At 43.9% G+C, this 23,268-nt stretch overlaps 1 protein-coding gene across 5 annotated transcripts in view; it reads left to right on the top strand.

Annotated features, from left to right (window-relative positions):
• BLM (BLM RecQ like helicase) overlaps positions 1-23,268 on the top strand; it is a 91,493-nt gene that overhangs the window by 38,605 nt on the left and 29,620 nt on the right. For 4 of the 5 annotated variants that reach the window (XM_025918915.2, XM_086711618.1, XM_086711619.1 and 1 more), the window contains 9 exons: positions 2,970-3,102; positions 3,426-4,132; positions 5,862-6,053; positions 8,372-8,490; positions 9,371-9,484; positions 10,993-11,091; positions 11,292-11,440; positions 20,971-21,077; positions 22,455-22,615. In XM_025918915.2, coding sequence (XP_025774700.1) covers positions 2,970-3,102; positions 3,426-4,132; positions 5,862-6,053; positions 8,372-8,490; positions 9,371-9,484; positions 10,993-11,091; positions 11,292-11,440; positions 20,971-21,077; positions 22,455-22,615 — 1,781 coding nt within the window. The remainder of the gene's footprint in view (positions 1-2,969; positions 3,103-3,425; positions 4,133-5,861; positions 6,054-8,371; positions 8,491-9,370; positions 9,485-10,992; positions 11,092-11,291; positions 11,441-20,970; positions 21,078-22,454; positions 22,616-23,268) is intronic. The other variant, XM_086711621.1, reaches the window with a different exon arrangement.

Below are 23,268 nucleotides of genomic sequence, written 5' to 3'. Positions count from 1 at the left end.
AGAGACAGACGCGGGGCTCGATCCCACAAACCATAAGTTCGTGACCTGAGCCAAAATCAAGAGTCGGATGCTCAACTGACTGAGCCACCCAGGTGCCCCTGTTCTGGTCTTTTCTAATGGGTCCTGTACTTGTGGTGTGTGTGTTTGCACAGCCACGTGTGTAGTGTGTGTGCACACATGAGCATAGTGGTGTGTGTGCAGGCATGTGTGTGTCACACGCACGTGTGTGGTGGTGTGTGTGTGCGTGTCTATTGTGTGTATACGTGCACGTGTGTAGCGTGCACATGTACATGCACGTGTGTGATGGTGTGCGTTATTTCTGTTTCCTCCAAATTTCTTTTTCTTTATTTTGGTCTCTGAATTTATTGTTAGGGAAGTCCCTGAAATACCTGATGTCCTACTAGGACACTCTTCTGGGTGTTTGACAATATCAACTAGTTTAATCCTCACAGTGGCCTTGAAGGCAGTTTCTGTTATCCCCATTTTACAAATAAGGACACGAGGCCCAGGAGAATTAAATAGAACTACACGTGTCGTGGAATGAAACAACAGCAGAGCAAGGATCGAAATCCAGCAGTCCTGAGGCTCTTGAGTTGACACTGGTAGCCGCCACACTGTGCTGTTCTGTGGCATTGTTTCACTGATAAAATGGTTCACTAGGACGGGGACAAGGACAGAGCCATATGGAATGTCGTTAGCGGTCTCTCAGGTGACATCAGTCCATTCATCCCTTCTTGCTCAACTTGTTTCACATCTGCCTCCAGACTGTGTTTCTCTCCCTTGTCCACGGTGGGGGGGGGGGGGGGGGGGGGGCTGCTGCAGAAGACTCGGTCATGTGGCTCCGCAAGTCCAGGGTCTAAGGCAGCAAGAGAAAGAGCCTGGGACGTCAGCTCTAGAGTGACACGGTCCTCGGGTACAAAACCCTGTCTTTTCCTACTGCTGGCTGTGTGATTATGGCAAATTAGTTAAGCTTCTCTGAACCTCAGTTTCTTCTATAACATGAAACTGGTATCTTATTAGGTATTTGTCAGGATTCAAGGTTAAGTGCCAGAGTACTGTAGGCCTTCAGTAAGTGGTAGCTGTTATCATCTGCCAGTCTAGTAATCCCTTCAAAGAAGGAAATACATTAAGATTACTGGTTTATTTACATGAACTCTTGCTAACTCTGTAATTGTTTCCTCTCCTCTTGAAGCTCACAAAGCAGCCATTTGATAACATGTTCTAGAATTTTGCCTTGAATTAACATCCACATCACCAGCCTGTAGCTTTTGGCAATCTGTTTAGAATTCTTTTTTTAATCAGAACAATGTTTGCTTGTCTTCACTCTTCCATCAACTAACTGTCCTATTCACTGGATTCCTCACATATCAGCGGGATCTTCTTTGCGGGTTTGCTTTGTATTCTGAGGTGTAACCTGTCTAGACAAGAAGACTCGAGCTCCTTTTCACTGGCTGTATCTACCTCTGAGCCTATCTTGGCTTTCATTTCCTTCAGACCAGTGTTTATTCTCCTCTTTCCAATCTGATACCCGGTTCGCCATGCAGAGAAAACACGCAAACACGCAAAATGGGGACTCAGCAATTCCACTTGACCGTCTCATACCTCACGTCCTTATTCGTGCCAGTCTCTAGTAAAAGTCCACTTTTCCCAAGTCACTGTTGCAAAGATGCTTGTCCCCTGAGCCTCTGCCTGTCTGCTCTTCCCCTCCCTCCTGCCCCTCAGAGCCCGTGACTGGCTGTCCTCCGTCAGTGATTTCCCGGCAGTCGCGTTCTCTTCTCTGCACATTCTCTTCCTCTTACTTGTCACATTGTCTCCTGAGAATAGCTTCCTCTGCAGCCCACCTAAACCGTTGATTTCGTGTTTATTTCTCCAGCTAACCTGAGGCCTTAGGGGTGGAGAAGGCATCTTCCTTGCTTCCCATTTCTACCCCGACCCAGTCTTTTCTTCCTTCATCTAAAGCCTCACCTCCTGGGGCGCCTGGGTGGCGCAGTCGGTTAAGCGTCCGACTTCAGCCAGGTCAGGATCTCGCGGTCCGTGAGTTCGAGCCCCGCGTCAGGCTCTGGGCTGATGGCTCAGAGCCTGGACCCTGTTTCCGATTCTGTGTCTCCCTCTCTCTCTGCCCCTCCCCCGTTCATGCTCTGTCTCTCTCTGTCCCAAAAATAAATAAACGTTGAAAAAAAAAATTTTTTTTTAAAAATAAAGCCTCACCTCCTTTGACATCCTTTTTCTTAGTTATGTAACGTAAATTTTGAAAATGGGAAAATTGATCAGGAATCTCTCTCTCACACCTGCTTGCCTCTCTTCTACCCCATGTCTCCATCTCAGTCCCCCACTCCTTTCCATCTCTGTTTTCTGCTGCCCTCGTGTTGGTCTTCCTTTCAGGCTGTGTTTCCCTGTGTGGTGGCGGAGGACGCGGCCACCAGCAGCCTGTGCAGCTTCTTGAAAAGAGAAGTCTCCTTTTCCAGTCACAGAGTTCCCAGACCTGTTTCTGTCTTGAGCTGCCTTACACCAGATGCCCACCGAGGGAGAGGGGCAGGGGTCTCCCCAAAGAAAGTCTAAGTCTGTTACCACTGAAAGGAAGTGTGGATGCCAGGCGGATCAGAACAGCAGGCGGGGCTCTTGCCTGTCCAGCCCTGTATGATATACCTTCTATGGGCCTGGTAAGATTTACCCCTGAGGTTAGTTAAAAACTTTCCTAAATCGATCAACTTCTGTAGCTTACAGTGACGTAGCTTACCCTAAGCGAAATAGTAAGAATTAACCTGAAATGAAACGATGGTCACACAGTTACGGGCTCTCATGATACAGAATGGAGATGACGTGATTTCAGATTATTTCACAGGCAGATAATAGGGCAATACGTGGTAGTTTACAACCTTGTTTTTAAACTACTTCAAATTGTACATGCATGACTTATAAAATTTTAAGTCTTTTTCAAGGAAAAATATTGACAAAATAAAATTTTATAGCTAGACAGACCAGTTTACAACAGCAGCTTATTTGCGTGATGGACCACATCTGTAAATTAGTTGATACTATTCCTGACGATGAACTGACAGCTCTGGATTGTGGACAGGAACTGCGTCAGCATCGGGACATAAGGTATCTTACGTTTTCTTCTGGGATATATATCTGATTGCCTCCCACCAACGTAAGTCAGAAACACACGGGGCAGAATTTCCAGGCATTCTGGCTGGGAAATTGAATAGGATACTTGTCACTCTGTTTTGTGCTTTAAACTTACTTATTTATAAATTTATTTGTTGTTTTCAAACTGCCCCTTTGGAGATTGAGAAAAAGAGACTCCGTTTTGCCACAATTTGGGATGGAAACTAACAATTTGCCACAATTTGGGATGGATATACTGGTGCGGCCTACCGTGGTAGACTATTCCCATCGAATGTGGTGTTGTGTTTTCTCTTCAGAAGGAAGCTCCTGGCCGACGCCGACTCAAATACAAGCGGTGCCCGTGTTCTTGGTTCAGTGTGGAGGTGCTGGCCCGAGGCACTTGGTGGCCCCCCAGAGGACATGGCGTCTCTTTCCTCTTCGGAGGCATTTTCAAACAGTGATTCCTGTCCTACAGGAAGTTGTGTTTTTGTTAAGGAGTTACATTTTCCACACCTTCCCTCAAATTCCAACGCCGCTAGGGAATGTGTCCTGGCCACTACCCCAGGAAAGACAGGATTCTCAGCCCCCACGAAGAATCCCTTTGAAAGACCGTTATTCAGTCCCCATTTACAGAAGTCCTTTGTAAGTAGCAACTGGGCTGAAACACCAAGGATAGAAAAAAGAAATGAAAGCTCTTATTTCCCGGGAAATGTTCTCACAAGCACGGCTGTGAAAGATCAGAATAAACACACTGCTTCACTAAATGACTTAGAAAGAGAAATCCAGGCTTCCTGTGATGTTGATAATTTTGACATAGATGACTTTGATGATGATGATGATGACTGGGAAAATATAATGCATAATTTAGCAGCCAGCAAATCTTCCACAGCTGCCTATCAACCTATTAAGGAAGGTCGGCCTGTTAAACCAGTATCAGAAAGAATTTCTTCAGCCAAGACAAACTGTCTTCCATTGGCATCTGCTGCTCAAATTAAAAACTCAGAGTCAATTCAGAATTACACTGGTAAGTTTAAAATAAATTGATGCTTATATTTTATATGAAAACATAACTGTCCAAAATCGGAAATGTGTAAGAAAATGATAGCACATCGTCCTTGCCTGAAAAGTACATTGTCTCTTTGCACATTTCTGCTGATAATATGAATTACAAATCACTGTTTCAGAAGCAGGTTGCTCCTTTGTCTCTGCGGCAGCTGTAGTCTTATACAACACGTAATTATAACCTATTGTAAAGCTCTAAAGTCATTACAAATGTGCTTTGCCTTTAAATTAACATCTTTTGGTCCCTAAAACAATAAAGCTCATAAGGGCCAAGTTTTTAATGATTTAAGGGATGAGTAAAAAGCAAAGCTGAATTTATATGTTAAAAATGTAATTGTGTATTTTTAGAACTCTGATGATGAGAACTGATCAATTTATAAAGTAGAGAAACATGTCTTCTGTCTTAAAATATTAGAATGCAGGGCAATCTAAGAAAGACACGAAGTGAGAAATTCCTTAAGTCAAATTGTTTCTTTGGGCCTAAAATCCTTTTAATTCATTCAACAAATATGTATTGAGAGCCATTCCGTGCCATGTTCGGTGTCAGGTTCTGGTAAGAGGTGAAGAACAGGTCATTCCTGTCCTCTTGGAGCTCCCAGTTTAGCAGGAGAAGTTTTGGGAGGAGTGCAGTTAGCCACTGTAAAGGCTGCAGAGAGAAGCCAAAATTAATTTTAAAACCTTACGTCAACCGTATAAAGTTGCCACGAAGTGTGTTTTAACCGGAACAAGTTTATATGTGTAAGGTTTGATAAAGTACAGCCTTCCCTGTTTTTGCCATCGTTGACTTAACACCATGGAGGTCATTCTCATAGTTATGCCGTTGACCTTTAAAATAACCATTAATGGATTTATTTTTATATCATGTTAGAATGTGTCATACTTGATGCTCGCAATTATCGTTGAGACAGTCGAGTGTTGGGATTAGAGAGGCTGCCCCAGCTGGCGTGAGCACCTCTTGTCCTCTGTGCCAAGCAGGGGGGCGGATGTGAGACACACGGTAGCAGAAGAACCAGGAGAGGCTGAGATGACTCCGAGGTTTCAGACCCGGCGACTGGGGAATCTGTGACACCATTAGCAGAGCAGGGGAGTCGGGAGGCAGAGCAGATTGGGAGGAAAGCCGAGGGGGGCTATTTTAAGACTTGTTGAGCTTCAAGTGTTGGTAAGTCGTTCAGGTAGAAATGTCTTGCAGACTTTTGGAGATGCGCGCAGGGCTGGAGCTTAGGAGGGCGTCAGCGGGGCCTTACGGAAGAGATCTGGGCATTCTGTGCACACAGGTGATGTTGAAGATCAGACGGCTTGGAAAATTCTAGGAAAGGGTGGCTGAAGAGCCCAGTCCCAAGGGTCTGCAAAGACTCCCACAGTTAAGGGGCAGGTGGAGGAAGTGGAGCCAGGGAAGAGAATTAAAATAGAAAACCCATGGTTGTCTTGAAGGTCAAAAGAGCAGGAAGCAGGGAATAAATGCAATAGTTAGTGGTAGGTGCTACCGAAAAACCAAGAAAAAGGCTGAATTTGACACTCAGGATGTCTCTGGTGGCTTTAACATTTGGTGGGGATGAAACCCTGATAAATGGTTAAAGAACGACGTGCTGCAGGGAAGTGTATGCCTTGGATTACGCGGCAAAGGGTAAATGCTAAAACTGACTTGTTAACAATAATGCACTGATTTTTCTTAACATCGATTATTTTCTCAGACAAGTCGGCGCAAAATTTAGCATCCAGAAATCTGAAGCATGAGCGTTTCCAAAGTCTTAGTTTTCCTCATACAAAAGAAATGATGAAGATTTTTCATAAAAAATTTGGCCTGCATAATTTTAGAACTAATCAGCTAGAGGCGATCAATGCTGCGCTGCTGGGTGAAGACTGTTTTATCTTAATGCCCACTGGTAGGTATTTTTAGATGTAAATTGGCAGGAGTCCATTGGCAGATGTTAAATGAAAACCCTTTAATAGAAGTAAAATGAACACCCACACGATATTTCTGTCATTAAGGGGACCTCTGTACCTCCCATGCCGTCGTGAGAAAGAGTATTACTTCCGTCCTCTGTTGACGCGATAACATTTAGACCTTTCAAGATGTTCACGTCAAGGCTGCTTGTGTTGAATTGATCTAGAATTTTTCTTGGGGAATTTCTCTCTCTCGCCCTCTTGCCCTCTCGCGCCCCCCCCCCCCGGTCTAAATTAGTCTGGAACATGAATTAAAAAAATTACCACCAGAGACCTCGACCATCTCTGGCACTTTATCCAGTACAGTCTGGTGTTGAAGGGTGGTCGAGACCGTCAGCTGTGGAGTGATGGCCTGGCCTTAACGCTCAGCTCTGCCACTTATTCGCCATGTGACCTTGGGCGAGGCACTTCACCCCCAGCCCCAGTTTCCTCGAGTGTGTGGCAGGGGTGATAGTAAACTACCTACTTCACAGAATGTCCTGGGGATTAAATGAAAAGCATTTAGCGTGGTTCTTCCTTGGCCTCAGTGTTGAAGAGATCTAGGACTTTCCGTTGTGTCCAAGTAAGAATATTAAAGATGCAGTCTGGGCAAGAAGCACAGGAATCGGAGTTGCGGACTTAGATGTAGACTTCCCTCTGCCTTTTACTCAGCTCGTCTGTGACTTTTAGTAGTTAGTTACAGCCATCGTTATAAAAATTATGTTGACCGAGCTTTGGAGTTTTTTTCAAACTGATTTTAAAATTTAGACGACACTGATTTAATAATCAGCATTTCTTATCTCATTAACTTATTCACTCTGTCTCATGCTTTGACTTGTTTGGTATTTCAGAACTGAAGCTGGAAAGGACCCTGACAGTGATCCAGTCCCATGGTTTCAGGGCTTTTCATGGTCCTCTTTAGGGTTTGGGGGGCCTTTTTAAGGGTCTTCCCATCCCAATTTCAACCTCTTGATTTATGCAGATAAAGATTCCAGATAAGGTTTCTCTTAGACAAAACAGACAAAAACAAAAGCCAAAAAACCGCCAATGTAGTACATTTTGCAGGTGATGACGTTGAGGCGCAGAGAGGTTGGATATACGTCTAAGTCAGACAGCCTGTAAAGTGGCAGAATAGAAACGAGAACTCAGCTTCCAGATCTTTCCTTGACATTTACACATATACACCAGAATGAAATGTACTTACTCCACGTGCAAAAGAGGGGAATGTGGTGGATAGTTCTAAACAACCAAACAGGGGCGCCTGGGTGGCGCAGTCGGTTAAGCATCCGACTTCAGCCAGGTCACGATCTCGCGGTCCGTGAGTTCGAGCCCCGCGTCAGGCTCTGGGCTGATGGCTCAGAGCCTGGACCCTGTTTCCGATTCTGTGTCTCCCTCTCTCTCTGCCCCTCCCCCGTTCATGCTCTGTCTCTCTCTGTCCCAAAAATAAAATAAAACATTGAAAAAAAAAATTTTAAACAACCAAACAAACAAAAACAGTCGAAGGCCTAGAAACTGCCTGGCATGGGCTTCTACCATTAGCGAATGGGAGAGGTTGAAAATCAGAGACTAATCATTTTAGTTATCCTTAAATGTGTACTGATTGTCTCACCATTTTGAATTGGAGCTACACGGAGAGATGGGGACGCATCTCAGAATTTCTTTCTCTTCATCTTCTGCTAGCACACACAAGCGTAGTTCTACCCTTCTTTGATCTCAAAGGAAGATTGGGAATATTTCCTTACCGATAAAAGAGTACAGTGAATAAAAGCTCAGATTTTAAGCGTTGAAAGGTTCTTACTAGTGATTTAAAAAACTGAGATCCTGAAAGCGCTTTCTGGATCATCAGAGAAATATTAAACCATGTTCACCATGGTCTTTAGTGTTGTATATCTTATCACATTTTAACTCTTTAAAAATTGAATGTTATCTAAAGTAATTATTTTCACCCTAATACTGTGATAGAGTACCCCTTGTACTGCATTTGGATTTCTCAAGTAGACTTTTAAAGCAATTGTCTTGCATTTCAGTTTCCTGCCCTGATCCCTGCTTTTGGCTTCACGTGTACCTACATGAGGTGTCCTGATAATTTTCACACACTTAAATTGTCTAAATATTTTGGCTCATTCTAATATGGCAAACTGTTGGCACCATGGGGACTATCACTTGGTGTCCTGTTAATTACTTTAAAATATTACTCTGTGATTTACTTTTTAACTTTTGCCTTCATGCTCTCAAGATAGAACCTGATAGGTTTTGTTTGTTTGTTTTGTCCTTTCAGGAGGTGGTAAAAGTTTGTGTTACCAGCTCCCTGCCTGTGTTTCTCCTGGGGTCACCATTGTCATTTCTCCCCTGAGATCACTTATCGTTGATCAGGTCCAAAAGCTGACTTCCTTGGATGTAAGTTAAAACACTACCAATTATAACTAAAAAAATACCCATAAAAACATGAAAATAGTTATATGTCAGTACTCTGGGTAACACCTTTTTTATTAAGTAGTTCCTGGATTATAAGAATCAATCAGCAGTTACGCATGTGAGCGAGTCTTTGAAAATTCTAAGGAGATAACCTTCTGTAGTTGAGTCTAGAAAAATGTACTTTAGCAAGAACGTTTAACCTGTGTTTTGCTGATGTGAATTTCTTGTACTAAATGTGAGGCTTTCTTTTATTCCTGCGAGATAAGCATACTGGCTGGTCCCTTAATACCTTAAAATGCATCACGTGAGCGCCCTGCCCACGTGACCCTCCTCCTCTTGGCTGTGGTTGAGGAAGTATATGAATGCATCCTCCCGAATCCCACATATTTTCGAGGTTATGAGCCGCCACCCCTCGATACCACTGGTTTGATTTTTCTTCCCAAGAATGTCTTTGTGCCGTGCCAGTCACCACCGTGCAGCCATCCGTGATGCTTCCTGTGGCCCTTCCAGTGTCCTTGTGTGGGAAAATGCTGGTGATGCCTTTACCTACGCCAACAAGAGCCGTACATTGGGATGGGAATCTCCGGGGTACTGAGTTCATATTTACAGATAGGAAAAGTAACAGCAGTAAAGAAAATAGAAAAAAAAGAGAGAAGGAAGTAAACAATGGGAATATTTTGACTTATGCTAAGAAAAGTTTTCTTTTTACATATGTGCCAATTATTTAATTATATTGAGACTGTCTCTCCTTTTGACAGGTTTGCTATGTGACTTGTGAAATATTTATGAAACTGAAGGATAAATATATGCTTAAGTCAGATTAATGTATAAAATATAAATTGTTTACTACTTTTATACTTAGATTCCAGCTACTTATCTGACAGGTGATAAGACTGACTCGGAAGCTACAAGTATTTACCTGCAATTATCAAAAAAAGATCCAATCATAAAACTCCTGTATGTTACTCCTGAGAAGGTTTGTATTGATGTCATTATTTTAAAATATGATACTAGAGCTGTGTTAGGAAAACAATCTGGTTCTCCGCCCTGAGTAGGGAAACACCCAGTTTCCCTCCTGTGTCTTCCTCCTTTACCATCACATAGAGTATGTCACTCCTGGTGACCAAATGTGTAGAGGTTTTTCCTCACACCGAGCTCTCTGTGACCCCAGCAGGGTGTCCTGCAGTTTAACTCAATTCTGACGTGGTCTACATGGACAGTGTCAGATACCACAAGTTAAGGGATCGGCTCCACAAGATGGTTCCCACCCTTCTTCAGATGCCAATTGCAAGTAGAAGGTCCCCAGGTTACCCACAGTTTCTGTCCAGTTTGGCTAACAAATCGGAGGTTCCCGTGACTCCCTCCTCAGGTTGGATTAATGTGCTAGAGTGGCCCACAGAACTCAGGGAAACACGTTTACCAGTTTGTTAAAGCATATGCTACAGGCTGCAGATGAACAGTCCGATGAAAGGTCCACAGGGCGGGGACTCAGAAGGTCCTCAGCACAGGAGCTTCTGTCTCCAGGGAGTTGGGAATGTGTGACCCTCCCACATTGGCGGACGTGTTCACCAACCTGGAGGCTGGTCGAACCCTGCGCTATTGGGACTTCATGGCAACCTCCTCATGTAGGCATGACCAGTTATTAACTCCATTTCCAGCCCCTCTCTCCTCTCTAGAGGATGGGGGTGCTACTGAAAATTCCAAGTTTCTGATCATGGCCTGGTCTTTCTGATGACCAGCTCCTACGCAGAAGCCATCTAGGAGCCCACCCAGAGTTGCCTCCAGAAAACAAAAAACGCTCCTAGTGCTCTTGTCACTTGAGAATTTAGAAGGGAGTGGCTCCTGGGTGGCTCAGTCGGTTGAGGATCTACTCTTGATTTTGGCTCGGGTCACGATCTCATGGTTGGGTTCATGGGATCGAGCCCCAGTCGGGCTCTGCCTTGACATCTCGAAGCCTGCTTGGGATTCTCTCTTTCCCTCTCTCTCTGCCCCTCCCCCGCTTTCTTGCTCTCTCAAGTAAATGAACTTTAAAAAAAAAAAAAAGTCAGACACGTAACCAACTGAACCACCCAGGAACTTAAGACAAAAGACAAGTCGGATGCTTGTCAAGACATGGATGCCAGATGTGGTCATGGCTACTGGGAGGTCACTGCTTCTAGGCCCTGTCACAGGTCCATATGTGCATGTGTGCATGTGTCCCCAGACAACGTGTATGCCTGCAATATACATCTGTAACCCTGTTACCAGTGTAAACGTGTGGTGAACCTCAGTGCTTGCTAAATGTAGTGAATATGCTAGAAGGTCTCATTTGCAAGTTTCCATTACTCCTGCTAAGTCTCTTGGTACATTGAAGTTAAGTGCTCATTTATGTGGAGGTTGTTGTAATACAGCTTCAGTTGTAGTGGAGCTTGAAGACAGCAAAGTCTTTAAGGTGATGTGGTGTGTAATGTTTTCACATCTCTAATGCATATACTTCTGGTCTAGGTGTGTGCGAGTAATAGACTGATTTCCATTCTGGAGAACCTGTATGAGAGGAAGCTCTTGGCACGTTTCGTGATTGATGAAGCACACTGTGTCAGTCAGGTAAACACCGGCTTTTATATCTTGAAATATCAGTAAATACGTACTGCCAATGGTCCGTATATTTGCAGAATACAGAAGGGAACAGTGAATTATTCTATCTCGCTGAAGAATAAGGTGGTTCTTAATACAGTGAGCAGCGTTTGCTGTTTATGTAAGAAAGATGCAAATAGTCTGAAAAGCAGTATTTTCTTTCCAACTAGTGGGGGCATGATTTTCGCCAAGATTATAAAAGAATGAATATGCTTCGCCAGAAGTTTCCCTCTGTTCCAGTGATGGCCCTTACTGCCACAGCTAACCCCAGGGTACAGAAGGACATCCTCACTCAGCTGAAGATTCTCCAGCCTCAGGTGTAAGTTGCTGGAAGTCATGAATTTAAAAACCCTGGGGCATTGGTTCCCACAGTGCTGCACATGAGAATCATGTACCGATCTTTAAAATCCTGGTGCACAGATTGCACTCGATGTCAATTAGATCAGAATTTGGGGGGACTGGGAGCCTTTATGTTTTTAAAAATCCCCAAGTGATTCCAGCGCTCAGCACAATTTGGGAACCAAGGCCCTCGGGCTTTTCTTTACTTACTGAAATTAAAACTATCCTAAATACCTATTTTGGAAATAGGGACAAAGTATGTACTGTACCTGTTAATAATTTATGGGATCTGTTATCGTCCTGGTAGCGAATTATCTTTGACTTATCTAATTTCGGCTCCTACGTATTCTAGAGTATACATCAGGAAATAATCGGATGACCCTGCTTTGTCGTTTTCCTGAAGTCCCAGGATTTTGAAAACAGTCCAGAAACTGTGTATATGACAACGTTTATACTTTGTTTTCATCTCAACAGCAAAGTGCTTCTTTTGGCCACCAAATCCATAATCACTGGTAATGGAAACCACTGTAAACATTATCTCCACATATATAGGTTGTACTGGATCGTCTCGTACCTCTGTGTGAGTTTGTGGACAGGTGCATTCTCTGATAGGCTCATTCACTCAGCAAGTATTTACTTAACAGCTGTTGTGTGCCAAGGTTAAAATATTTTTCCCTTCTAACTTACTGGTGGGTCCTTTGAGTTTGAAGAATGCATGAAGGAATGACTAGTATATTGGGGTGAATATTTAAAAGCACCTCTTTTGTTCCTTTGGAAATAAAGACAGTAAGCTGGCTCTGTCAACACTGTCATCAGTAAAAGCAGCATTTCTCAGCAGGTTATGAGAAGAACCGAAAGGCCATGTGGAGGGTGTGAGGGGTCAGGAGAGGAAGAGAGCTGTAAGGACTGTTGCAGGTTAAACTGGCATTCTTGAGCACACAGATCTTAGAGTCCTCCAAATTTTGTGCGTGAAGTCACAAATTTGGAATGGAAGGTTTTCATTTAATCTCACTTGCAGGAAGGATGTTTGTGTAGAATTTGCGGGACGGGGAGATTTTGCTTCCGTAATTGATATGCATTACATTATTTTAGGTGTCATACTTCAGGTTCTAGTGAATAACTTACATGCTAGAGATTTGCTTCTTTAAGTACTACATTTATCTGTGAAAGCTTTTTTTTTTTAATAGGCAAATGTTTTTAGCTTTTTTTCCATCAATTTATACCAGATACAGCCTACCGTTCTTCTAGGCTAGTAATATTAATTGCTAAATCCATGTAACTAACATTGTATAAATTCAATTCACTTTTTGAGTAACTTTTTGTAGGTATAGAATTTGTCATTTTTGTTTGAATAAACATTGCACATATGTATTTAGAGACAGACACCTTTAATATCTTTTCCTAGTTTTGTGGGGAGATCAGCCTAGAAAGGCAATAGATTGTACATTTCCTGAGTCTAGCATGTGGTGCCCTGTGCATAATTGGCACTCAGTAAGAATGAATAAAGGGAACATATGGAGGAATTTTGGTAAATGTGGGTAAAATATGAAAATTTGGGCAAGTCTGTTGATTCCTTAATATATTTGGTACTTCTATATTTGGGAGGGTTTAAATCTCTTAGTGGAAGTAAAAGATTTTTAACAAACACTTTCTGGTACATTTTTTCCTGATCTTTTTTGCCAGTAGGCCCCTTGTTTGGATTAAATTTACCCAACTGCTGCTGCGTCACGGCCCTGCTGAAGGCAGGTGTCCCCAGAGGTGGGGTCATGGCCCCCATGCTCTTCTCCTACTGCTAGTCTGTGGTAATCTTCTTCCTCTTTGGGAAATACAAGGGTGGATAATAAGATAGACTTTATTCCTTTTCCTTAGGACCTTAAAATATAAACTGAGAAAGAGAAGAGAGACAGCCATGTATGGACAGTAGATACAACAATAATATTAGGATACAACAATAATAACAGCTAATAGTCACATATGTAGCCTATACAATGTGCCAGTTACTGTTCTTGACATTTTATGTGTATTGACTCATTTACCCACACAAAAGGCTTCTGAGGTAAGTTCTCCTGTTTTCCTCACTTTGTGGATGAGGAAACTGAGGCACATGGAAATTAAATAATTTAAACAAGGTCATATGCCTCACAACTGTGGGAGTGAAGAGACTTTAACCCAAACAATCTGGTTTTAGAGCCCTTGAAATACTTTCTAATAAATTGCAGAGTGAAGTAAGTGGTAATTAGAGATGTAAATTATGACTGCAGGAACTCAGGAAGGCAAGATTGATGATAACCCAGAATAACAACTCCTTGTTAATGAGGCGGGGGTCAGATAGGGTTTCATATAAAGGAGGAGGGCTTTGTAGGATGAGTAGTCTTTTTTGTAAGCGGCTGTAGTGAGATATAGTTTACATACCTTGAAATTCACCTATTTAAAGCAAGCAATTCTATGATTTTTTTTAGTTTACACACAGGGTTGTGCATCCCGACCACTGTCTAATTTTAGAACATTTTTGTCTCCTTTGAAAGAAACTCCATACCCATCAGCAGTCAGTTCCCACTTTCTCCCATCTCCCCAGCCCTAGACAACCACTAATCTGCTTTGTGTATTTATAGGTTTTTGCCTCTGCTGGACATTTCATATACATAGAATTTTACAAAACATGGCCTCTTGTGACTGGCCTCTTTCACTTAAGTGTAATGTTTTCAAGGTCCATCCGTGTTGTAGCGTATATCAGTACTTCATTCTTTTTTATTGACAAAAAAATGTTCCGGCGTATGGGTACTCTACATCTTACGTATTCCTTTATCACGTGGTGGGTATTTGGGCTGTGTCCACGTCTTGGCTCTTAGGAAAACTGTTACGAGCGTCTGTGTCTGAGCTGTTGCGCGGACACGCGCTTCCATTTCTCTTGGACGTATATCAAGCAGGGAATCGTTGGGTCACATGGTAACTCTTTGTTTTACTTTTTGAAGAGCTGCCAGATCGTTTTCCAAAGCGGCTGCACCACGTTACATTAACTTCAGTGTGTGGGGGGGGGGGTGGGGGGTGCAGTTTCCCCCCACCCTCCCCTTCCCCATCCATGTCACCATGTGTCTTTTTTTTTTTTTTTTTTAATTTTTTTTTTCAACGTTTTTTATTTATTTTTGGGACACAGAGAGACAGAGCATGAATGGGGTAGGGGCAGAGAGAGAGGGAGACACAGAATCGGAAACAGGCTCCAGGCTCCGAGCCATCAGCCCAGAGCCCGACGCAGGGCTCGAACTCACGGACCGCGAGATTGTGACCTGGCTGAAGTCGGACGTTTAACCGACTGCGCCACCCAGGCGCCCCACCATGTGTCTTTTCAATGATACCCATCCTACTGGGTGTGAAGTGGTGACATTTTAACAGGTAGAGAGTGAGAATTCAGGGCTGAAGTTCCTGGCATCAGAGTCCAGATCAGATCCAAGGAGCAGTGAATAATCTGTAAGATAAGTGGAGCAACCCAGAGAAGGGCCAACCCCGGGAAGGAGGCTTGATCCCATATCGTGGGGGGGCCTTGGCGTTTTGTGATGCTGAAGCATGTGGACTTTATCCTGTGGACAGCTCGACCTGGGAAGTGGTGACCTGAATCTGATGGTAGAACGATGACCCTGGCAGTGGAACAGAAGATGGAACAGAGGAACAAGAGATCAGAGGCAGGACGGCCCGTAGGAACCCCACCGTAGCGTTCTAGGAGAGAGGGGACGGTGGTGGAAACAGGGGAAGAGCACGGAGGGGACAGGGTCAAGGGAAAGCACAGTTGCATCCGTAAGACTGGCAACCAGTGGCGTAAGAAAGGTGAATGGTGGAAGTTTATGTTAGTTTCTGGTACCATTGACCACGGACATGCAGGAGAGGGGGTGGAGGGATGGGATGGGTGGTGAATGTGATTTTTAGATCTGTGGTGTGGGGGGTGTTCAAGGGGTAGTAGAGATGGCCACGTCCTCAGTCTTCATAGTTTCTCTGGTCATAATGTGCTTCCTGAAAGAATTGGAAAACTGTACCCCTTGTATATTTCTAACCAGACACCAAAAATGTTTCAACACGAGTTTTAAATAAAGAGAATGAGGTCTATTGTAAATAACATTTTTCAATAAAATTGTCACCTAGCCCTTTTAAATGTATCCAGTAGAAGATAAATATAATAGCAATTTTATACCTACTTTCACTCACAAAACACATTAAAATGTTTAATTTTACACGTCTTTAAAAATATCTTTAACAGATATTTTACATCTTTCCTCTTCCTCTTTGAATTCATATTTCTCTTCAGTTTTCCTCACAGATTTTTATCCTAAGGTGATATATTTTTCTGCATGAAATCTTGTTTATCATACCTATAAGAAAAGTATGTATACAAATATATGTATATAAATGAAAAGTTGCTTTTAAATTTCCCATACTAAAATTTTCTTCCAGATTGAATTATTATAATGATTAGTTATATATAACTGATCAGAGTAGACATTTTTTCAATTAGCTGATACATCTGTGGATGAATCGACTCCGTCCATATTTCTTGTTTTCGTAGATGTAAGCAGTGAGAACTGTTATTCACGTAAACTTGTAGATGGGAATGGAAAGCATTTTATTTTAGCAGCGACACTCAATTATTTGAGTTTTTTCTGACGTATATGCCAAAATTACATAATGATCTGTCATCAAAAATTATCTTTTATGATCTGTCAGCTGACAACTCAACTAGGTCCTTTAAATTTTGTGAGAAGCAAAGACCTGTAAACTCTCTGACTGGCAAAATAAGTCAGATCATTACTCACTTTACTTTTTCTGGGAAACATACTATAAAAAAGTTTTACCAAGATTTATCTAATGACCATTGCATGTTGTTGTTCCTCCTTCACTTAAATGAGTCTTGTAGCCAATATATTCGGAAGAGTTGGGGAAATCAAAACGCTGTTAGTTTCAGTAGGCCTTTTCTAATACATTTTGACGTGTGTTTTTATTGTATGATACACTCTTAAATAACAGCCTTGTCAGAACTTTGTGGCTGCCAGTTAGCTCTTTCAGATACCGGGACATGACTCTGGAACGTAATTGGCCAAGCCAGTGTTCATTGCCAAACCAATCACCTGCATTAAAGTTATTTCCATTTATTTAAAGGGAAGAGTCTGTCTTTGTTTCTCAGTTCACATGAACTATTTAGTGCACATTCCCATGACAACTATCTCAGCTTCAAAAGCAACTAGAGCTTGAGCACAAATTGATTCCATTTCCCGACACATCACTTAAAATGACAGGAGTTTGATACCCTGGACCTAATCATAGTTACCATGTTAATGTCAGTTGATATCAGTACTCCCTCAGTGAAGATACAATGGAATCTCAAGCTTTTTTTTAAAAAAAGTAAAATCTTTATTGAGATACAGTCAGGGTGCCTGGCTGGCTCAGTTGGTGGAGTATGTGACCCTGTGTCCTCCAGGTCATGCGTTTGAGCCCCACATTGAGCAGAGCCTACTTAGAAAATAAAAATAGATAATTGACACATCATAAAATTCACCCATTTAAAGGTTAGAATTTAGTAGGGTTTTGGTATTTTCACAGAGGTGTGTGCAACCACCCCCCATATCTAAGTGTAGAACATTTCTGTCACCCCAAAAAAGGAAGCTAGCACTCATCAGCAGTCACTTCCCATTCTTCCCATCTCGCGTGTCCATCATCTCCCCCCGAGCGGTGTTTTCAAGGCTCATCCGTGTTGCCACATATATCAGGACTTCGTTCCTTTTTATGGCTGAATGATCTGTTGTGTGGGCATTCCACATTCACTTACGTATTCTTTAGTTGATGGGAATGGTCTCTAACTGAATATTTGGAAATTCCAAACATCCCATTTTCCAACAGGCCAATAAGACAAACTCGAGGAGACTGTTAACATTTTCATCAGAGCGCATGGTGCACCTGCTGCATTTAGTCAGTGGCCCATGTGCTGGACTTGGGCAGTCCTTTTGCAGTAGAGATTCTTGTTTTGGTTTTGAGTTTGAGGTCTGCAACTTTATTTCCTAATCTCATGTCACTTTATTACTTTTAGTAATTTGACTAAGTTAATTAGTTAAACATTTCTAAGTTTTTTTCAATTACGTCACAGGTTTTAAAACTTTTTCAGATTACGTGCCAGTTTCTGATCACTGCTTTATTGAGAGGGAGTCCCTGTATCATACAACTCTCCCATTTAAAGTGCACAATTGAGTGGTTTTTAGTATGCTCAGAGTTGTGCAGCCATGACCACAATCAATTTTAGAACGTTTTCATCACCCTGCACAAAAACCCACGTCCATTAGTACTCACCCGTCTCCCCCTCACAGCCCCCTCAGCCCGTGGCAACCACTAACCCACCTTCTGTTTATAGACTTGTCTATTTGGGGATATCTCATATAAATGGAATCATGTGATCTGTGGTCTTTTGCGAGTGGTTTCTTTTACTTAGCACAATGTTTTCAGAGTTTATTGTTGAGTAATATTGTTTTTTGTCTGGGTATGGCACATTTTCTTCATCTGTTGGTGAATACTGGTGTTGTTTCCATTTGGGGCTATTACAAATCGCTCTGTTCACATACAGGTTTTTGTGTGGCCCTGTTTTCATTTCTCTTGGGTCTGTACCCAGGAGTGGAATTGCCCAATTGCACGGTATCCCTGATTTTCACCTTTTGAAGAACTGCCAGACTTTTCCAAACATCCCCACCGGCAGCATAAGTGGGTTCTGATTCCACCTCTACTTGTTCTTGTCTCTTTTTTGACCCCGAGCTCCTTTTTTTTTTTTTTTTTAAATACATAACCATTGTTGTGCAGTTACAGGTTACAGTGTAGGTGACAAGACACTTCCTGATGGTAGTCATGATGTCAGCGTCATGCTGGTGGGGGGGGCTCCTGCACCATTCCCAGCCTGCGCCCAGAGTAACTCAAATAAGTTTTAACATTATCTACATCATTCGTACTCCCGGGCCGTTCTTTTTATGCCATCATTTTATCAGGACTGTGGTTTCCTTTGCTGTGGCAGTGATTATAAATAATTGACTGAGAACGATCAAAACAGTCCATGGATGAGGCAGTCTTTTGCCTCCTGCCTCCACCCCGCCCCCGCTGTGATCCACTACCCACCCGTTCTTTGGCCATTTCAAGCACTAGGAGGGAGGACTCCGTGCTCTGTGCACGTGAACAGCCTAAGAGGCAGGTTCAAGGTGCCGGTTAGCAGCAGTCTTGCAAGGCTCCCAGAGTGCTGCATCCTGTGACAGCAGCCAAGGGCACTACGCTTTACTCCCAACACAAATATGGAAAGCCCGCACAAGACATGAAGCCCTACCAAGGGTTTCTGGTACTTTGATTAAAGAAAATTTCACCTACACACCCGCACTACATTCAGTTTGCTCCATGTGGTGTCCTGGAGGTTTTTACCGCCAGACCAGTGCGCGGCCGTGAAGTTCAGGACAGGTGAAGAGCAGGGTTGGTTGGTTGGTCGGTTTTTACAAAGTGAGAGGACGGCCGCGTAAAGGGGGCAGGCGGGACCGGGGTAACGCGCAGGGTGTCTCGGCCACAGGAGTGTCCTCAGATCAGTCTTCTCGGGAGACAGTCCACGTGCAAATGGAGGACCCGCAAACTGACTCGTTTGCGGTTGTTGTCTTTGCTGATGTATCTTTAGAAGATCTTTGTGAAGTTGGGGTACGCGTACCCCTGTTTCAGACCACTGGTTGAGAAGTTGGACGGCGGTTTAGAAGTGTGAGGAGAAGCCTGAGTCAGGGCGGGTAGGGCTGACGCTCAGTGCTGCTTAAAGAAGGTGATGCGGGGAGGAGGGAAGAGGCCCCCACTGCAGGAGCAAGCGTAGGAAGCAGAGAAGGAGACAGAGAAACTCGAGGGCTCAGCGGGGAGGGAGCAAGCCCGTGGACCTGAAACGGTCGGTGCCATTGGAGGCTTTCAAGGACGATGCCGACGACACGGAGTGACAGAGGGGCCGGAGAATGAGGTCTGAAGGAGACCAGCGCACCCCCTGCAGGCAGCCCCACTGCTCCCTGGCCGTCTTACCTGCAGGGCGGTCCCGTGAGGAACGCGGCTGCCCCCCCTACATGGAAGTCATTCGTTCGTCCTAAAACCAAAGAAGTTGATCCTTTGGAGCCTGGGTTAGTGGGGGAGTCCCTGCAGGGCCCGGGACCCCGTAACAATCCCCTCACCTTTCTTTAGTTTTAAAAGTTTAGGGGCCCCTGGGTGGCTTGGTCGGTTGGGCGTCCGACTTCAGCTCAGGTCATGATCTCACGGTCCGTGAGTTCGAGCCCCGCGTCGGGCTCTGTGCTGACAGCTCGGAGCCTGGAGCCTGTTTCGGATTCTGTGTCTCCCTCTCTCTCTCTGTTCCTCCCCAGTTCATGCTCTGTCTCTCTCTGTCTCAAAAATAAATAAAAGTTAAAAAAATAAATAAATAAAAAATAAAAGCTTAGATACGGGGGGTGCCTGGGTGGCTCAGTCGGTTAAGCGTCCGACTTCAGCTCAGGTCATGATCTCACGGTTTGTGGGTTCAAGCCCCGCTTTGGGCTCTGTGCTGACAGCTCAGAGCCTGGAGCTGCTTCGGATTCTGTGTCTCCCTCTTTCTGCCCCTCCCCCACTCTCACTTTGTGTCACTCTGTCTCTCAAAAATAAAAAAATGAAATTTAAAAGCTTAGATAAAACAATCTTAGTAGCATGGTAATGGCAAAAGCCAGAATGGAGGTGACGGGAATTGAAATTGGATGTGTGGTCAGTTGGTTGGGGGCGTGAGTGTCTTCTGAGAAATTTGCCACTGGCGGGCAAGGCAGAGGCGAGGTGCCACCCGCAGGGGAGCGCAGGGACAAGAGAAGCTTCTGCTGTTGGGGGTATTGGTGGCCCTAGAACATATTCAGAGACAAAGGGGAAGAATTGGCAGAAGGACCTGAAATACAAGAGCAGAGAGAATGGAGAAAAGCCCCCTGAGGAAGCAGGAGGGAGGAGGCAGGTGGGCCAGAAGAGAAAGGGGGCACATGTGTGTCAGAATCAGCCCGTGCCCTTCGGGGCGCAGAGCACAGGGCAACGATCCGTGATCCGGAGGGCTTTGGCTCCCGCTGCTGCCCTGCAATCAGCTCTTTATGTCCGCCATCAAATTTTGGGAACATTGGCGGCCTGAAGTGTGTGTTTTCTCTGTGATTTTTCAGTTTTATCCACCTCTGCTTGTAATTGACCTCATCTTAGGGACCGGGCTCCTGACTCACCTGTCCTCTCTACGTGTTATCTTCCACAGCCCTCCTGATTCCTTGTCATCTCGTCCCACAGACATTTGTTCCCTATCACCGTTCCCTCTGCAAACACTTAACCTGACTTCCCCTCGAGCATCGTGTAACGCAAGCTGCCAGGGACCATCATCCGCTTCAGGTGGCTTGATCATTAGGTTCGCATTGTGGAAAATCAGTGTTTGATGTATAAAAGTGAGTAAAACTATATTTTCTGTTAATAACAAAATTTTCTCTTTGGGGCTTCTAGGTTTAGCATGAGCTTTAACAGACATAATCTGAAATACTACGTGTTACCGAAAAAACCCAAAAAGGTGGCATTTGATTGCTTAGAGTGGATCAGAAAGCATCACCCACGTGAGTACATGTGACGAATTATGTCTAGAAGTAATAAGTAAATATTGTGGTATTCGTACCACGATAGAATGTGTGTGTGCATGTTAAACATCGCTTTTCCCATGACAGTAGCACTAACTAGCTATTTATAGAACAGCAAATCACAACTGCCTCACTGCTGGAAATTGTAAAATCCCATTTGGTTTGATAACAATAAACCCTAAGAAGAAGTATATGAGATGACCCCCCCCCCACACACACACCCGTGCTGTAGTTCGTGGTTTCGGCGTCTCTCCTCTGGCCCCTGTCGGTACGGATTCTAGCAGTCTCTGTGTTAGGGGCTTCTCCCGAGGGTCTGCCTAAGGGTTCTGTTACCTAAGATGAGAGATTGCGAAACTCGTGGTAGTTTTCCACGTAACCCCCCTGCCCCTTTCCCAGAGAGAATTGTTCTTGGTGACCACCTCTAGTTCGTGTTTTTAAAATTAGTGTACGTGTTTGTTTGAGCAAATCAGACCGTGCAGAGAGGTGGACCAAGAAGTCGTCTGTGATTTCCCTTCCAGACCCCCTTGTCCCGGGTGGCGAATATAGATAGCACGTTTTTGTCTGCACCTTTGGCTCTGCCACGGAGAGAGGGCTTTTTCTTTAACGCCTCTCATTTTGTGGTTTTCAAAACGACACATAGAATACGTGCTCCTTGAAGAAACCAAGAAAGCAACAAAAAGAAAGAAGCAAAAGACAAGAGTCACCTCAAGACAAGTCGCCGGGACCATCTGGGGTTTACTTCCCTCCAGCAGTTGTTTGTGTGTGTTTCTTTCCATTAGCGAACTGTGTGTGCACTTTTTCTACCCTTAACCCGCTCTGTACCTTGAACATCGTCAGGGTTCTTCAGAAAACTTAGAAACCACTTAATAATTATGGTATAGTTTTTTTCATGATGTCCTTTCTTAATTAATCCCCTAATGGTGGCCATTGAAGTTTTTCTAATTTTCAAAAGTAGAAACAAAACTTTTGGCAGAAGCCGTGGTACCCCTTTATTTCCTAGATGAGTTTCATAGAAGGAACGGGGTCAAAAGGCAGAAGCATTTCTAAGGCTGATGCACATTGCCTCACGCTTTCCACAATGTTCATGGAAGGGTGCCTTCCCGCTGCATGGCCAGTGTGAAACAGAGCCCGGGCTTCCTCCAGGCCCACCTAAGGAGTCATCTGGGGGCAGAACGGAAGGTCCCATCCTGTCTTCTCCAGTGCGTGTGAATTCGTCGCTTGAATCACTCTGCGTCTGTGACCACCCTCTACTCTAGCAATACCCTGGAGGTCTGCTCGTGGTGCACATATTTCTACGAACACAATGAAAATTGTGTTGTTATTTACGATAAAAGCTCTGTTTTGGTTTCTCGGCAGATGACTCTGGGATCATCTACTGCCTCTCCAGGCGAGAATGCGACACAATGGCTGACACTTTACAGAAGGATGGTCTCGCTGCCCTTGCTTATCACGCCGGCCTCAGCGATTCTGCCAGGGATGAAGTACAGCACAAGTGGATTAATCAGGATGGTTGCCAGGTAACATTTTCTATAATAAACAAATCAAGGAAATGATCTTTTATAGGACACGAGCAAACGTGCACACACAGGATGAAAATTGTTTTTACTTTAAAGACAGTAAACATCGGGGCGCCCGGGCAGCTCAGTCGGTTAAGCATCCAGCTCTTGATCTCAGCTCGGGTCATGATCTCATGGTTTGTGAGGTCGAGCCCCACATCGGGCTCCTTGCTGACAGTGTGGAGCCTGTTTGGGATTCTCTGCCTGTCTCTCTCTCTGCCCCTCCCCCTGCTCATGCTCTCTTTCCCTCTCTCTTTCAAAATAAATAAACATAACTAAATAAAAAAATAAATAAATACCATAAACATCAAAAGAAGACTGAAATTTAAAAACATCTTTTTGAGACTTCCAAAGTTGCTTTTTCTAAAATAAAAAAAATTTTTTTTTTATTCAGCTATAATTCGCCCTTTCAGAGTTTACAAGTCAGTGGTTTTTAGTATATTCACAAGGTTGTGCAACCACCACCACTAATTCCAGAGTATTTCATCATCCCCAAAATAAACTCCATACCCATTAGCAGCCACTCCCCATTCCACCAACCCCCCAGCCCCTGGCAACCACTAACCTAACCACTGCTAGTCTGTCTCTATAGGTTTTCCTGTTCTGGACATTTC

This window comes from Puma concolor, chromosome B3 (genome assembly GCF_028749965.1).
Source record: "Puma concolor isolate L17-30 chromosome B3, mPumCon1.1.hap2, whole genome shotgun sequence".
Classification (NCBI taxonomy): domain Eukaryota; kingdom Metazoa; phylum Chordata; class Mammalia; order Carnivora; family Felidae; genus Puma; species Puma concolor.
The sequence above is the reverse complement of the archived record's forward strand: the minus strand, read 5'-3'. Positions and strand labels throughout refer to the sequence as shown.